General features: G+C 42.3%; 1 protein-coding gene across 2 annotated transcripts in view; it reads right to left on the bottom strand.

Moving 5' to 3' along the window:
• The window catches only part of LOC118933577 (aldehyde oxidase 4-like), a 69818-nt gene that overhangs the window by 2740 nt on the left and 49348 nt on the right, over positions 1-17730 (bottom strand). For both annotated transcript variants that reach the window (XM_057503712.1, XM_036928063.2), the window contains exons 21-33: positions 16449-16573; positions 14397-14530; positions 13146-13233; positions 12745-12831; positions 12376-12567; positions 11104-11331; positions 8672-8767; positions 7426-7554; positions 4210-4284; positions 3246-3298; positions 2693-2807; positions 2451-2516; positions 108-293 (exon numbers count right to left, since the gene is read on the bottom strand). In XM_057503712.1, coding sequence (XP_057359695.1) covers positions 108-293; positions 2451-2516; positions 2693-2807; positions 3246-3298; positions 4210-4284; positions 7426-7554; positions 8672-8767; positions 11104-11331; positions 12376-12567; positions 12745-12831; positions 13146-13233; positions 14397-14530; positions 16449-16573 — 1574 coding nt within the window. The remainder of the gene's footprint in view (positions 1-107; positions 294-2450; positions 2517-2692; positions 2808-3245; positions 3299-4209; positions 4285-7425; positions 7555-8671; positions 8768-11103; positions 11332-12375; positions 12568-12744; positions 12832-13145; positions 13234-14396; positions 14531-16448; positions 16574-17730) is intronic.

Here is a 17730-nt window from a genome sequence, read left to right on the forward strand (position 1 = left end):
GCCTCCAGAGATGTGAGAGAATCCATCTCAGTTGTCCAAGCCACCCAGTCTGTGGTATTTTGTTATGGCAGCCCTCACCAATGAATACAGAGGCCTTGAGTTCTTACCTTGGATGAGTAGATAGCTACAGGATTTTGGGAGTGCACCAAAGTGACATGAAATTTTTCCGGTATCTCAGTGACAGTGGGGATTTTGTACTCATCTGGACTCCGAGAATAAAGCACACCTTCTGGGGAATATTTCAGTTCTTCTATGGTATAGAAGCCCATGCCTTGGATAAATGCTCCTTCAACCTATAGGCAAAAAGTTCACAGCTTATGAATACGCGATATTGGTTTAATACATATTCCAATGTGGTAGAAAGTGGAGCTCTGAACCGTAGCGAGACATTCTTGAGAGCACTGCGGTGGGTCCTTCAGGATCTGGTGCCTGGCAGCTAGCCCGGCCTCACCACTCGCCCTTCTTGCCCAGGTGTCCCACACTTCAGGCACCTGACATTTGCCAGGTGCAGGTCATTCTCTCAGCTACCAGATTCATTCAGATCATCCAAGTCTTCATAAACTCTGCTTCCCTTGACTCTCTTCACTGCTCCCCACTCAGCTTGTCCACCTAGCAAATCCCTCGTCATCCTCCAAGTTCCAGCTGAAGACTTATTGTCTATCTGGAGCCTTTTGGATCCTCCTACCACTCCCATCCTCCTGGGTGGATTTAGGAGCGACTTCCTTCATTCTTGCTGCATCTTAAACATGTTTCCCCATCCTGGTGGCACTTAGAGGGTATTTTTCTTGTTCACTCTCCTGCTCTTGAACTCTTTCACTTTCTCTTGCTAGTTTATAAGCATCTTGAGGCCTGGCCTTCTTGTGCTCTGTTCTTAGCATGGTGCCTGGTACATAGATGCTTAACAAATATCTGTTGAGTTAGATGAAAAAGCAACTAACAATAAAGGAACATGAACTAGAATAAATGGAACCAGGACACTGTAGTTTATTATATCTGACTTCCTTACTTCCCTTTATAAATTAACTAAGAGAGTAGATTGATGTTAAACAAGGTAGGTTGGAAGGAATAGCTTTATTAACTTACATATTTTTTATTAAAATAAAGCCATGTTGAGCTGTATTTACAAACTGTTATGCTCTAGGAAAAAGTTTTAAGGTCCTGTTTAAAGGTGGTGTCTCCCTGGAGACTAAAAAATTTGAAGGAGAGTAACAGTTTACATTTTATTGAAATGTAAAATAAGGAGCAAAGTAAACAAATTTAAGCGCTACGTTTGGGTATTTCCAAGTAATTGTCCCTAAAGCAGAGGAGCAAAGTTCACGAGTTCCAGTCTAATATGCTTTTGATTTTCTTTCCTTTCCCAGTGAGACAAATGTAGGGTTTTCCTAACCACAATATCTCCCTTTCTGCCTTTGCTTTAGCAATAAAGAGGCAGGAATGAGCTAGGAGGAGAGGGGAGAAAGGGGAAGGGGAGGTGGGGCCTGAGGCTAGCTGTGTACCTCAAACTTCACAGGTTCAGATGAGTCTCAGGTACAGGCTAAATGTGAAGATTCCAAGTCTCAGCCCAGTGAAGTTATGACAGAGCGAGTCTGAGACTGGGTGGACCCAGGAATCCACCTTTCCTGCAAACACTTACAGATGCTTCTATTGCAGAGTCTGAGGACCACATTTTGAGAAACACTGAGGGATCGATCAATTAAGTTGTTCCTTATAAAGCCCATTGGCCAATCTGAATAAACCAATCTCTTAGGATGTAGGATGGCAGGAAGCTGATGGCAGATGGAAGAACCACATGTCTGGTGGGTTTGACGCCAAGCTGCTCAACTGTTCCAGGTTGCTATTCAGGTGCACGCTGTGGGCCAGCCACCTCGCCTCCCCTGCTAGCTTGTTGGAGGTCTGGGGTAGGCTGACCTGGCTGGTCCATCAGCTACACCGTAACAAGGCCAGAAGAAAGCAAAGCACCCCAACAGCTGGAAAGATTTTAACTCAAAGTTTAAAAAGACTTCGGATGTGTTACTTTTATTTATTTGGGAGATGAAAGTCAGAATTAATCTCAGCAAGAAGGGAAAAATTGTGTTTAAGCATTTCTTTTTCCTTCACATTGATCTGAATTGTACAGTCCATTTAAATTCAATATTATTATGAATACTAATGAACTTTATGCTTATGAATTTATATGATTCTTAATTATGAACATATTAATATTCATTGTAGAAAAATTAGAAAGCACAGAGAATTATAAAGCAGGATATATCACACATTCCTGCCACGCAAAGACAATAACTGGTAACTTTTTCTTGAATTTTCTTCCAATATTTTATCTATATGTGGGTGTAGTATATAATATATATTGCAGAATGCTTGCATCAGGTATAAGCAATGTTTGGAAGACTCTGAGAAATAATATTCTGAATGAAGGTGACCAAAAGTCCCTGGTTTCTGGTATCACATACCTGTCCAATGTCCAGGGCTGGGTTAATGCTGAAAGCAGAGTCCATGAAGATGTCAGTCCTAAGGAGCTGTGCCAAGAGAAAATATGGATGGAAAATATTATTTATTCAAAACAGAGCTCTGCCAATATCTGTCCCTGGCTGTTCACTCGAGGAATCAAGTTGATGATTCTTGACAGCATAGGAAACACGTCTGTGTTTGTGTCTACGCTGTGAGCCTGGTGAACACAAATGGCACACTTTACCTTATGAGCCCCAGTCAGACAGTCGACTTCAACCTCAGAACAAGCTGCTCCATAAACAAAATACGGGTAAGGGTCACCCTCCTCCTTCTTCCAGTCCATATGCGTCTGGTAGCCTCTGAAAGGAACCAGGAGTGAAAAGAAAAGGCACTTTGCCTCGTGGTCTGGTTCCTGCTGAGCTCCAGGCGACGGCAGGTGAGCGGAGCACCCACCCCCCGGCTGAGGGCCTCCCCCACTTCTCCTGGGCGGGGCCGTGGTGATCAGAGTTGCAGGGGTGCCACCCAGGCACGGGAGGAGGTCCGCTGGTGTCTGACCCCCACCTCCCAGCACACAGTTGGTGGCATGGGTGGGAGTGCGCACAGCTGGCTGCGGTGGGCCTCCTGGCTGGTAGCAGCTGCGGCTCCAAGGAGTCCCGGGCCCTCCCCCACATCTCCTTTCCCTCCCCCAGGAGCCACGCCTGGAGGGTTAACACTGGGAGCAGCGCTCTCCCGTGAGCCCCCGCGCACACCATCCCCGCCCGGGTGTGATCTAAACCAAAGTAAAAAATGTCCTTTACTTGAAATATCCAGTAGCCGAGAGACTGATGGATTCTCCGAAGGCTTTTTCGATCTGAAAGAGATGATTGGTTACAAAGAAATGTAAGTTTAGGGAAAGTAATGAAAAATGCCTTCCATGCTGGGCTTGCCTCCTCTTGTCTGCTCCAAGCTCTGCAACCCCATTGATCTCGGAGGAGACTCAGTTGCTTGTATACCCACAGGTCATGCTAAGGGAGGTGCTTTAAAGGCAGCTGCTAGCTGTGCTTTGGGACCTTCTAGTTTTTGGGTTGCACAGTATCAAATTTAGTATTTTTTCTCCCTTTTTAGATTTCTAAATTAGCGGGCTAGGTCATATTCATGTACTTATGCACATAGGTATGTTTATAGATGGATATGTGTATATCTACACACAGATGCATATATGAGAATATGTTTGCACATATATATATATATATATCTATATATATATCTATATCTATATATATATAGATATATATATACTTTACCCTGCTTTTTTCCCAAGTAACTCAATTGACTATCTCAGTATATTATGTCAGCTTCCTTACTGGTGTCAACTGGGTAGGGCTGGGAATAATACAAATGGTAATTGTAATAAAATTATTATTAACAATAGAGTAATTCTTTGATATTACAACTGCTATTATCTCCCTTGCTCTGGTGAGAAGGCAAAGTCCTGAGGCATGGAGGGGAACCTGGTCCTGCAGAGCTAGATGGCAGAGCAGGGATGTAATCCTAAGGCTCCTAATACTGTGAGGCCCATGCTGTTATTTGCTCTCTGAGCAATTAGACTCTCAAATGAAATCAAGTTTCAATGAACACAGACATGTCTTGTACTCCTTTGGAAAAACAGAAGTGAATAAATGCTTTGGTTCTTAAATGGGCACCACCCATCGGCCCATGCACTTGGCACATGTACCCATGTGGATGGATTCACCTTTTCCTGGGGGGATAGTAAACACTCACCCATTCCTCCCACCTTCCATGAGGGTTTTCCCTGATGATTGGCTGAAGACGGGACATAAGAATTTGACAGGCATTCTAAAAAGAAATATTTGAAATGACATCAGAAATAAAAGGCACATGGAATAGCAAAATGTTAAATACTTAGATCAGTTCAAATGAAGTCTGTCAGCTTTGTGACCTGCTTCCTAGTTCTGTAGGCAGAATTTTTTAAACTTGAATAATGTATGGATGGATCCAGAGGACATGATGCTAAGTGAAATAAACCAGGTGGAGAAAGACAGATACCATATGATTTCACTTATTCGTGGAATGTAAAACAAAGCAAAACAGAGGGAACAAAACAGCAGTAGACTCACAGACACAGAGAAGTGACTGGTGGTTTACCATTGGGGTGGATGAATGGGAAGAGAGAGGGAGAAAAAGGGGCACAAAAATTCTCAATCATAATATAAGTTGGTCACAGTGATGGTAGTAGAGCATGGAGAACATAGCCAATGATCCTATAACAACTTCCTGTATTGACAGATAGTAACTGCGCTGGTGGGGGTGAGGATTTAATAATATAGGTAACTGTTGAACTACTATGTTGTATACTTGAAACCAATATAAGATTGTATATCAATGACACTTCAATTAAAAAAAAACTTGAGTAATGTATGGAACCCTTTAGAAGGAAGCAAATATTCTGTGGATCCTGCAGTGTTGACTTAAAATTATTTTTATTATAATGTTGCTTAAATAAATGTTAAAATAAATCTAGGTAGAAATGGTCTCTTAGAAAATGGTCATGCTGATGATACAAAATGTGCTTGTTTTAATTTTTAAAAGATTATAATTGAAATGAAAACAAAATAGAAATGACTGCAGTGAAATCTTGGACCACTGAGATTACACATGCTGACCCCTGGCGTCCGCCCATCTTGGCTTCCATTCTTTGGTCAAACACAGATCTGTTTATGTCTGCCCTTCTTTATCCATCTCCTTTCAGAACATCCCTCAGACCCCCTTTTGGATTCTGTCCCTTCTCTTCCATCATCCCCTCTTGGGGGAATGGGCTCTGGCTGCATTAGGTCCCTGTGTTCATACATCTGCCTTTGCTGGTTCTTCAGCTTTCAGTCATTGACCTTCGCAAATGGATGCCTTTCAAGAGGGCCTCATCCAAGGCAAACTGAAGTATAGAGTTCCTGCCTGTCCTAATGTCAGGTACCCTTCCCCTTGCAGGGTCCTGACCACATACATGTTGCTGTGCATAACTTTTCGCTCAACAGTGGAATGGTCTCCTCAGTTATCCTAACAGATGGTCTCTTATCCTAAGATAAGTGTTCCCTTCGAGAGAGTGAGATGTTGCCGAGAACATCTGTCATTCTTTTGTGACCTCCTGAATCCCTGTCTTTGTATGGAGAATTCTCTCACCTTGGTGGGCTCACTTCTCCTATATCTGGCTCCAGTGCCAAATATAATTTTTCCAGTTTCCTTTGCATTACAGAAAATTTCAAAATACATATAAGTAGAGAGAATAGTACACTAGCCACCGTCATCCAGTTCCAGCAGTGAGCACTCACAGAGCACCCAAGAACACTCTTGTCTTCTGAGCACACAGAGACATGGAGGGTGATCCCTTCATGGACAGAGCATTGTGCTTCCAGGAAGGGCTTGGGCCTGTCTTATAATCTGTCTAGGGATCAGTTTCCTCTTATGCAAAACTGGGCAGCCAAATACCACCCACCTCATAGAATCACTGGGTGAATTACTGAAGTCACGAATAAAGCTGTCTTGCATAAAAAGCTCACCCCTCTGTTATCTTTCTACCTCTTCCTCTATCTCACTCCAATCGTCCTGACCTGCTGCAGCTCCTTGAGCTTAGTAAGCTAGCTCCCTCTGCACCCAAATTCCTATGTGGCTTCCTTCCTTACTGTGCCAGGACCAGGCTCAGGGATTTATTTATTTTTGTCTCCTTGCATGTGAGCTCTACGAGAGCAGGTTCTTTGTACTCTGTCCTGTTTCATTTATTACTATACACTTTGTGTTTGTAACAGGACCCAGTACATAGTAGGCCCTCAGTAGATGTTCGTTAATGTTACAATAACATAAGTGTGAAAAAAATCACACAAATTTATGACTTTTCTTATGATAATTTTTTTCATTATAAAATATTAAGACATTTCTAAAAATATTTTGTTTCCTTTTTTAGTTTGTGCCCCTACTTTATCAATGCTTGAGACTATGCTTGGTCATGCACTGGGTGTTTCTCTGCCACCTGTGCTTGCAAGGCAACTAGGATCTGAATAAAAGGTGGAAAATAGACATGGTCATCTACATGTTTATCAAAATTAGAATTTCCTAGAGTGTTCTTGGGTGCTGGTCCCATAGGATATTAAGAGGGGTTATATTAATTAAAATGTTTTCATGGTTAAGTAAATTTGGGAAAAACAGAGTAAAACAAAGTTAAAGAGGTTTCTGTACAGCAGGACTTGTAAGAACCTTTATATGCTAATATGCATTATAAGCTTCTACGAGCAGGATGTAGTATGCCTCATTTCCCACACTTGTTGACTATAGAGTCCTTTTTTTTCCACTAGAATTTCATGGGATCACTGTTTCCAAGGAGCATACACTGGGAAGCTATGGTTCACATGATACATGAGCATATTTGACAGGGCTGAACTACTCTCTTTCATCCAGGTGTTTGTCTTTGTGGGTGACTAAAGGTCAGCAGTAGTTTTTCTAGAGGTTGGAAGGTGGGGAGGAGGGAGGAGGTGGTGGCAGCTTTATTGCGTGACTTCTATAATTCACCCAGTGGTTGTATGAGGTGGGTGGTATTTGGCTGCCCAGTTTTGCATAAGAGGAAACTGACCCCTAGACAGATTATAAGACAGGCCCAACCCCTTCCTGGAAGCAGTATGCTCTGTCCGTGATGGGATCACCCTGCATATCTCTGTGTGCCTGGGAGACAAGTAAGGAATTCACTTACCTAAGACAAAGAAAGGCTGCTGATGGTGCAGGTTTTCACATGCACCAGAACATTAATTATGAAAAACAACCCAGGACAGCAGAAAGAGCAACAGTGGGCACCTTAGAACTTGACCTGAGTTTTGGCTCTGCCAGTAATTAGCCAGATGACCTGGAACCAGCCACTCGATCTCCCTTGGACCAGTTTCATCTTCCGTAACAGAAGGGGTGGGTCACTGGGTGAGTGAGAAATGCAAGAAGGGTCACCTGCACGGCCTTGCCATTGCTGTCTGTCCCCACCGACCCTGCAGTGATGACTGCGTTGGGCACTGTGACCGTGCTTGTTTCAGACAGGTGGATGTATGACTGGGGGATGTTCAGTTCTCGACTGGCCACCTGCCAGAAGCGGAAGAAAAATATTATTTATTTCACCGACTTTAAGTCCTTCTCCCCCCAAATTCAAAGCCTTTTAATTTTTTTTAGAACTGAACATAAAACGTGACTATCCTATAGGGACAAATATTTAAGATAGCATCTGGGGTTTTATATGTAGGTTATAGGTTTGAAGATTTTGAATTGCACTGTTAAAGATACATTGTGATTTTCAGAGACACGTGGCCAACCAAAGAATGTTTTTGTGTTTTCTTTTGTACCAGGTTCAAGGGAGCCATGCGGCAGTGTGGTCACTCTAGAACATCTAGTCTAGTGTGACACATGCAGGCAAGGTTAAGGACCCGGTCTTACTGCTTTGCTGTCATCTTCTCCTCATGGTTGATGGTCAGGTTGGCAGATTGATTCTTCTGCGGACAGTTTGCAGGCATAAGGGGTTTTGTTGCAAAGAAGCAAGATACATTCAAAGAAGGCCCTGTGGATTTTTGTGATTTCCTAATTCCAAGCACATGATTCCATACTATTCTTTCCTTAAAGAAAGAATCTTCTCCCTCCTAACTGAGAGAGAAGCTTGGTCCTACCTCCTCCTCTGTCGCCACATTTTTTATTCAAATGTCATATTTAGTGAATCATATTTCATATTTTAAAAAAGGGGAAAATTTACCATTGAAATAATCCCTTGCTCTTTAAACAGTACTAGAAACACTTTGAATCAGCACACATAATGGCCAGTCATGTGACATTCCTAAGTAGATTATGAATTCTAAGAACACAATTTCTTATCCTATTGAACACATTCATTTCTAATTAAATATTTGAATTAACACAGTGCTTCAAGCAGTTGTTATAAAGCTGAAAAGTATTTTATCTTTGAAAACTGGAATCACATTTTTCAGAAGACCTATGGATTTGGTTCTTTTGTATGTGGGAAGAATAATACAACATATTTCCTAAATTAAAAAACCCATTTCCCCTGCATTTTTGCATTCCTGAACTCAAGATGAATCTTACAATTGCTCTGTACATTTAGTGTGTTGAATTTCTCCTGCTCAGCAAGAAAAAAGCTGTTAAACTGAAAGGTGCTATGCCCTTCTACAGTGGAGAAGATGGACTCTTTTCTCACCTGAATCATTTTGGTGTAAAGGCCTTGCCCCATTTCACAGCCACCATGAGTCACCAAGACAGAACCATCCAGATAGATGTGGACCAGAGCAGCAGCCTAGTGGAAAGAGTACCATCATGGATACCTGAAGGATACCAGTTCAGAAACCAATAGAGCTAAACGTTGCTGAGAGTTTAGCTGAGGTTGCCAGATGAATAGTTTTGCTTCTTTGAGCCAATCTCTCATTGTTCTGGAGAAGAAAGCCACTATTGGTGGCTACAGACAACCCGTGTCAATAATCCTCAGGCTTGAAAACCATCAATGTCAATATATGAACAGCAATAGGTTTTTCTCCCATCACCTCTTGCTTCCTGGAGGCCTTGTATAGTTGCTTTAGGGCCTCTCCAAAGCACTAATCTTTACAACAGTTTCTTATTCTCCCTCCCTGAACATGAAAATTAATTTTAAAGCAATAGAACATGTATAAGTAAGTTTCCAGGCACAAACTGCCTTGGATACTTGAGGCGCTGGAAGAAGCTTAAGATGTTTTAATTTTAATGGTTTCCAAATGCTGCAGACCTTCAGAATCATGGTGGAAAAGGACTATGGGCCCCATTCTGGAAATTCTGATTCAGTAGAAGGTTGGAGGCAGAGCCCAAGTATCCATTTTTTAAGCTCCCAGGTGATTTAGAAGATTGGCCATATTTGGGATCCACTGGTTTAGTCCAAATTGTTCACTTTGCGTTGGGGGGCATAGAAGCCTAGAGAGGAGGGGACATGGCCAAGCCCAGGCACCTGGTGGGTGGTGAAGTCCAGACTGGATTCCACAGCTCATTAACTTGAGCCCATAGCAGCCTGCCTACTTCAAACTATCTGCTCCTGTCCTTCTCTGGGGCTGGCTGTCCCAGCGGGAGAGTCCGCAGCCCATGCGTGTAGCTCCAGGGACCAGACCATAGGAGACAGAGGGCTGGGCTATGCTGGGTAGTTCTGCAAGTCACTGACATTTTTCTTTACGGTGAACCCCGTCATATGCTCTTGCATGTGCCCTGGCATCGCATCTACCCCCACATTGATGCTTGTGCCTCTGCCATCAAGCATGAAATGCCAACTAATTTAGCTGTGCCAGTCTTCTGGCTGAGACTGTTCTCAGGACTATTATGTTGTCTACAGAAATTTTAAACTTTTTGTTTTCATCTCAAGACAATCTAACAAGAGAAATGGATGACCACATACCAAGTATTGCCATGTACTTTCAGAGCCCACATTAGATTTTATGTTGATGATTGTATAAGCTCCAAGTGGGACTACTTTATTTAATGGGGCATATTAGAGACAAGAGGTGGGATAGTGAGTTGTCACACTATGTAGACATTTAGGAAAAAGACTTCAAAATGCCTTGTACCACAGCAGCCGGAACTACCATCATTTTGTGAGTGAGGATTTAGTTTTAGAAAGGCAACATCGTACACCACATGTTACTCTTTTATCATTGACGTTTATAGTACTGGCATTATTTAATTTCAAATTCATTTGTGTTTTATAAAGGCATAAGAGCTATAAGAAGCTTATTCTTGGTTTTGTGGTTATACACCATTAAAATTAAAATAAGTTATTTAACAGCCATAGAGAGTACACGAGTTTTTGCCTTTAAAGGGGGTGTTTGCGCTGTCCTTGCTGGAGAACCAGTAGTGGGGGGAGAGGCTGGAGATTGGCTCCAAGTGGTGAAGTGCTCCTGGCCCCCTCCCTCCTTCTCATTTTGCTTTCTACCTTGTTAGACTGTGAGAGAGGGTGTACAGAGGATCGTTTAGGCAAGAGACAGTTTGGCCACACCTCATTCACACCATGACAGGACCTGTATTTTTTCCTTTGCATTGGTTTGATTATGGGGACATTTCAGAGACTGATGGGGATAGAAGCAAAAAAATGAAAGAATCAGAAATGGAACCCCATGAAAAACCATTTAAGGTGAAACTAAAAAGTAGTCACTGAGCTTCAGTATTTAACTCCAGATTTCTGCATGAATGGGGTAGCTTTGTCCCTTCTCATGTATTTTAAAGCTCTGTCTTTAAATACACAGATCCAACTGCTGCCACCAAGAAATTAGAAAAGAGAGAAAGGGATCCTCATTTCCTCCAATTCTCTCATGGATTTGAAGTTTGACCCCATACCCTAGTATTCATGTTTGGGGCCCCACCCAGGGCCAGCTCTCCTCGAGTTGGGCCTTATCTATTAACTGCCTTTTGAGGTCCCTGGACCCTGCTGAGCCAGGCCTGCCCTGATACCCATTGTCTCCAACACTCGCCTAAACCCACTTTGTTTCCTGCTGTGGAAAACTGCCCCAGTTTTTTTTCTTCCCAGAGGGGACCATCGCTAGTTGCACATGATTGCCTTTTGCTGACAGCTGGTCATGTGGAAAAGGGCCTTTGGTGAGAAGACATCTCTCTCAACCTCACCTGATTGGAGTAGGCCACGGGGAACCCAATGGTGTATTTCATGGGGATCACAGCAAGCCCCCTCTTTTTCCAGTAATTTTTTTTGTTAAATTCCTCAGCAGCCAATTTCCTAGCATAGAATGAAGATTTCTCCAGACATTCTTTCCAGCATCTTCTCAAGGGCTCTGGATTAAATATTTGCTTATAGGCTGTTTTGCTAGTTCTTTTATACATGTTTATTTCTTTAACCTGAAAGACAAGGAAATAAAATGGAGTTTAAGGTCATATGCTTTTCCATATGTGAGGCATGTGTTTTTGTTATCTACCTGATATGAAGAAAGTATGAAAAAATAAACAGCTATTTGAAAGGCCGTAAATATGCAAGTGCAAGTGTATGTGTACAAACATAATAAAAGAGCAATCATAATAACAATAAACAATAAAAAGCATCGAACACTTCAAAACCTCAGGCTGTAGACTCAATGCATTATCTCAGCTAACATTACAAAAACCCTGGGAAATAGTAGGTACTATCAGGAGTCCTGTCACAAGTTTTGTTAGGGATGAGACAAAATTCTACTGACTCAAAATTCTTTTACTCCTATACAGCAGTTCCTTAGTCTTAATATAATAAGTTTCATATAATAATGGTCCTCAAATTAGCTTCTCAAAATCTTGAACTGTGGTAGAATGTTTGCACAATGGCCATAACCATTACATTCTCCGTATTCATGCCTTTAGGTGGTTTCACACTGATCCTGGGATCAGCCAGGTGACTCACTGTGGCTGATGGGATCACGCATAGGTAATGCAGGCAGAGGCCTGGAAAGTGCTTGTGCTTCAGGGCTGGCCATGTTCTTTCTACTTTTGGGAACCGTGACTGCCACCATGAGAACTAATCTGGCCTAGCCTACCCTACGGAAGGCTGAGAGATTCTGTGACGCAGACATGAACTTTCTCAGCTGAGACACAGACACTCCCTAGACTCTTTAGCCAATGACCCCCAGACAGGTGAGGGGAGGTGACTTAGACCACAAAACTGCACTTGGGGTGGCCCAGCCCAGAAGAGCTCCCTAGCTGACCCTCAGAACCTGAGGAAATCCTGTCTGTTGTTTTAATCCTCTAAACTTTGTGGTTGACCTGTTACACATCGAAAGCTAACCGATACATAGATGATGTACTTTATTTCTTTGGATTCACTTAGATATTGACATATGCTATATGTAGGCAGGTGCTCAAGATATATTTGAACTGATGATGTCAGAATTTTGTTAGGGGCTTCTGACTGATTACCTCTTCAGGGAGTAAGTTACACTGAGATGCCACAGCAGTCATGTAAGCTTCGACTACCACTGTAGCCTGAGGGAAGCCAAATCCTCGAAAGGCAGTGTTGGATGGCAAATTTGTTTTGCAAGGCCTGCCCCGGCACCGGAAATTAGGAATACAATATGCGCCTTCAGATTTCAGCACCAGGAACTCTATCACCTGAATTAAAGCAAAACAAAACAAAACTTCACATCTATTGAATATCTAATAACACTTATCCAAGTTTTATCTCTAATTAGAATCCCTCACCAAGTATAAGCCAAGTATTTATGCAAATAAAATGTGGTCCATACAGCTCAATGGCTAACCTATGGGAAAGGCATGCTTCTTATTTACCATCTCAGATTCATCAGGAGTGCATCCGCCATTGACATAATATTCAACATCAGCAGCTTTGATCACACCATTGTTCATGAATCCAATCTGCAAAGTGATGTAATAAATAAAACCATTTTCTCAACAGTCCTTTACAACCAGACCATGCTGTTCACAAACATATGTGATCACAGTTGAAGATCCATACCCAGTTTATGCACATGATTTTATGTGACCATCCCCAGGGGACACTGAATGTGATGTGGAAGTTGACCATGATTCCAGTGGAAAGTTCTGATCATTCTGAGGTAGCAACCAAATATTCCTTTCAAGTGGTATGGAATTCAGTAATTCTCTTTATTCCTGGTTGGATATCACTAGACAATGTTTTAGGCAGTTTCCTGAAAGTTTTGCTCACTCACTTTGTATCGTCCGAGGAGTGGGTGGCGGCCAGCAGTTACCAGCATGTCATTACCACGCTCTAGAATAAACCGGATTGGGCGGCCAGTCCTACAGGAAATGACTTGGTTAATATGCTGGGTGCTTCATAAATTTGTAGACACATAGAGGTGGGGAAAAAGGGCTTGAGAGAATGGTGGTTTAAGTGGTTTCAGTGGGGGTAGTCATATAACTTAAACAACATTTTGTAGTTAGTGGGTGCATTAAAATTAAAAACACTGGATTTACTAAACATCCTGGTTTAATCATGTCTGATAATTTATATATTGAAATGATAACATTATTTGGTTATAAGCGACTGTCCTTTTATTTCTTTTGTATATTACATCAAAGCATTATCTGATTGTTTTGCAAAAGTAAGTTATATTATTTTGAATTTTGCTTTGGGATATTAAAGGGACCATTAAAATATTTGCCAAAACGGGGATGTTGAGGCTGGAAAGGTTGAGAACCAATGCTCAACGAGTCCCCTTTTGGAAAATGCCCATCGAGAACTCCTCCGGCTTCTGAAGGAATGCTCCCAGGGCCTGTACACTTGTACTTACAGGACAGCCTTTTCTATTGCTAGAAAGTGCCAGTGAGTTAAGACGTTCAGTAGCCTAGGATAAGTTAAATTTGTCTTGAATATACTTAGTTATAAGTATATGGTAGTTATAAGGCTCACAAAAGTCATGGTTTTCTTGTGTCTGGCTCTTCCACCTGAATGAAGAAAGGCTAGCTGAGCATTCCCAGGCAGTAGCAGAACCCGGCTTATGTCGTGACAAAACATGTCACTTGAAAAGGTAGAGTTTTGACACTCCCTCCACTCAGACAACCTCAGCTTGATTTAACAACTTAAAATATAAACATTTTAATGAGTTAAAGTCAATGAAAAACTAATATATAGCTATGTGTGCAATGAGGCAAAATTTACAGTGATTACATTTATTCCACATAACACTCTCACAAGGCAGATATTATTTTCCCCAATTTATGGGTGAGGAAACTGAGGCAGCTTGTCAAGGTGACCTTGGAGTGAGTGATGGAGCAGGGCTCTGAAACACAGATCCTCTGGCTCCAAGGGCAGCGTCCCTTCACCCAGGTGCTAACCACACCCTGGGGAAGTGAAAGGCTAAGACCAGTGGGACAAAAGCTGGGGTGCAGGGCTGGAAGGGCACAGTGGCCTCTGCAGTGCTAGGACTGCGGACAGTAACAGCTCTTACTGTGACTCTTACTTGTGGGCGGCCACGGCACTGATTGCACCTAGCAGAGCAGGCTTGGTCACTTTCCCCCCAAATGCTCCTCCAGTTCTTTTCATGAGGCAGGCGATTCGACTCCTTGGGACATTTAATGCTACAGCCACAGATTCCTGCAAGAGGCAAGTCCCTGAAGCCACGTAAATACAACTTAACAGTTTATTTCCTCACCTATGCACTTACCACTGCCTAGTAAAAGAAATTCAGTAATTTGATAAATATAACATTTACAGAATTGTGCAACCATCATTGTAATCTAATTTAGAACATTTTAAGGACCCCCCCAGAGAAACCCTGTGTCTACTAAGCATTCACTTCTCATCCTTCTCCAGCACTAGGCAAATACTAATCCACTTTTGGTCTCCATAGCTTTCCTGTTCTGAACATTTCATGTAAATAGACAATATATGGTCTTTTGTGACTAAGCTTCCTTCATTTAGCTTGTTTTTAAGGTTTGTCCATGTTGTTGCATGTAACAGGACTCCATTTCTTATTATGACTGAATAATATTTTATAGCACAGATATACTGCATTTTGTTTATCCATTTATCAGGTGGTGGACATTTGGGTTGTTTCCACTTTTGGCTATTGTGAACAGTGCTGCTATGAACATTTCTGTATAAATTTTTGTGTGGACGTAGACTTTCATTTCTCTTGGGCAGACACCTAAGTAGTAGATACCTAAATCCTTAGAAACTGCCATGATGTTTGCCAAAGTGGCTGTGCCATTTTTCAGGCCGACCAGCAATTTATGAAAGTTTTAATTTCTCCCCATCCTTGTCAAAACTTACTGTTGTCTGTGTTTTCTATATAGCCATTCTAGTGGGTGTGAAGTGATATTTCAGGGCTCTTTGTGTTTCTCTAGTGACTAATGCTGCTGGAGATCTTTTCACGTGCACATTATGCATTCATAGACCTTCTTTGGAGAAATATGTATTCAAACTCTTTAATGGGTCTGCTTTTGAAAGTTCCTCGGGTTCTGGGCTATGGGCTGGGAGTACCCAGTGCCCCAGTTACCCTGGGAAATGCCTGCTGTTATGGAGCTGATTGATTATACCCTAGAAGGTACTGGTGATAGGCAGAGTGGTGACATTGGCGTATATGTATTATCCATTCAGAGCCCAGAGCCACCTACTCTCTTCCAAAAGAGACTTCACAGGTGGTCTTTACCAAGTCCCTCAATTTATAGAAAAGGATATTAATGCCCAGAGACCTGTAGATTTTTTTAGGAGCAAAGTCTGGATCTCCTCACTCCTCTTCTGTTCACTTCAGAATTTGCAACTGTGGAGGTTACAGCCATATCCCACCTCAACATTCATCCCCTCAGCCTTTCATTTTGCCTTGAACAACAGATCCCTCTTATCCCCCCTGAGCCTGAACCACCCCTCAAGGCCTCAAGGTACTAACTCACAGTGCTCCACCAGGAAGCCCAGCTTTCCCGTCAGTGATTTGTCATTACCCCTCCCCCCAGCAGATTGTTTAAGTATCCTTCTGTGCGTGGCACCATTCCAGAACCAACAGCTCCACATTTCAGAAGAGCAGGATGTCAGATGGTTTTCTCTCTTTGCTTGGGTGTGGCACCCCCTTGTATCTCAACCACTTGAGCAGGACTGGCAGTCACATGCTCCTGCACGGGGCTGAAATGTCTTGGAAATGCAATCACTTCTCATGCACACTGCCAATACATGAAAACATTCAGACAGACAAGCAACACAAATGAAATGTAAATGTAATATGAAGGCCATGACCTCCCTGAGATTAAGTTTTACATTATGATTTGTTGCAAGGGAAAGAAGAACCTTGCCCTGTGTTTTGGAAGGTAGCAAAATTTTCAGATCTCTTTGAAATGTCTGCCCTTTTAGGAAAATGTTTGCCTTATTTTCTTCATCTGGACTTTAGCTAATGAGTGTGCAGGGAGTCTGAGGCGTGGGAGGGAGAGGAATCAAGCGGCCCCGCGGGTGGAGCACCTGGCTGTAAGGGCCTCCATCACATGGGCATCTGGAGTCTCATTTTCCAGAAATACCCTGTTACCTGCACATAGCTTGGAAACTGTGTTCCAAGGTGTAACACCATTTCTTTATCTTCTTTTTTTGGAACAGCCAGGATAGTTTGTGTTTCCATATAAAAATGTTCCTGCCCTTCCACGTGCACCTCACCTGTAACGCATAAACACAGGACAAAGTTCAGTCGAGAGCCCCAGCTTGGGAGCTCTGGGTGGTGGTTGGTTTACGAAAAGTGAATTGATTCAGTTTATAAAGAGCTGGTTAAACAACTTTTTCTAATTAATCCTAATTGTGCCCAATCAGCTGCATGACCTTGGGTCATTCACTTCCACTCTCCTGGCCTGTTTTCTCAACTGTCTAGTGTGGTGGCAAGATCTGTAATGTGCTGAGCTTAAGTGAACACACTAACCTGGCCACATGTCCAGGCTCAGTCTGTATGGCCAAGTTATTAAACCCTCATTTCCTCATCTGTAAAATGGGTGATAATAAAGGTAAGTACCTCATTTAGGTGAAGTTAGGTCACTGAGTCACAGAGAGGATAAGTAACTTGCTAAAGGACGCAAAGGTTTAATGGCAGAGATGAGTTTGTTTCCTACCCTAAAACTTGCCTGCTCCTGCTGGTCTAGCTGAGATTTTTGGTTTGTTCAGTACATCCTTATCATTTTGTAGGAGAAGAGGCATGTGGCCCTAGTTTAAATATTTGGTTGTAGTGTTTTTACTTGAAGACTTGCCGAAAGATTCCTGTGCTTGTTAAAATAAGTGAAGAGTTATTTTTACCAGGAGTCAAAGAATTTTGTGAGATTATTTCCTGAGACAATGGAGTGTGAACTGTGCAAAAAGGGTACCCCAATCCCAAAGCTTGCTTTCAGCATGCATATAATAAATTCAATCTAAACCCAAAGTTTTTGAATTGCATAGTTTTTACAATATGATAGGTATTGTTCTGAGGCCTAGCACTTTATAGATAATTAATTTATTTAATTTCCATACCAACCCTATGAGGCAGGCAATGGCATTAGGAAACAGACACAGAATAGTTAGGGATGCCCAAGACCACAGAGCCAATTAAGTGAGCAGACCTGGGATTCAAACCCAAGCAGTCTGACTGCAGGGTCCATGCTCTCAACCGATACAGAGCACTGCTTCTCTTAGTATTCTGTACCCTGTAACTTTTAATCACCCCTGTCCCAAATGCAAATTCCTTTCATGTTTTAAATTTCCCACTTGTGCCAAAATTTTGAATTCCCACTATTGCCAGAATCCTGAATGGAGAGCTAGCATCTTGTGTCCTTAGAGTGAGGATAATAATT

The sequence above is a fragment of the Manis pentadactyla genome, chromosome 6 (genome assembly GCF_030020395.1).
Source record: "Manis pentadactyla isolate mManPen7 chromosome 6, mManPen7.hap1, whole genome shotgun sequence".
Classification (NCBI taxonomy): Eukaryota; Metazoa; Chordata; class Mammalia; order Pholidota; family Manidae; genus Manis; species Manis pentadactyla.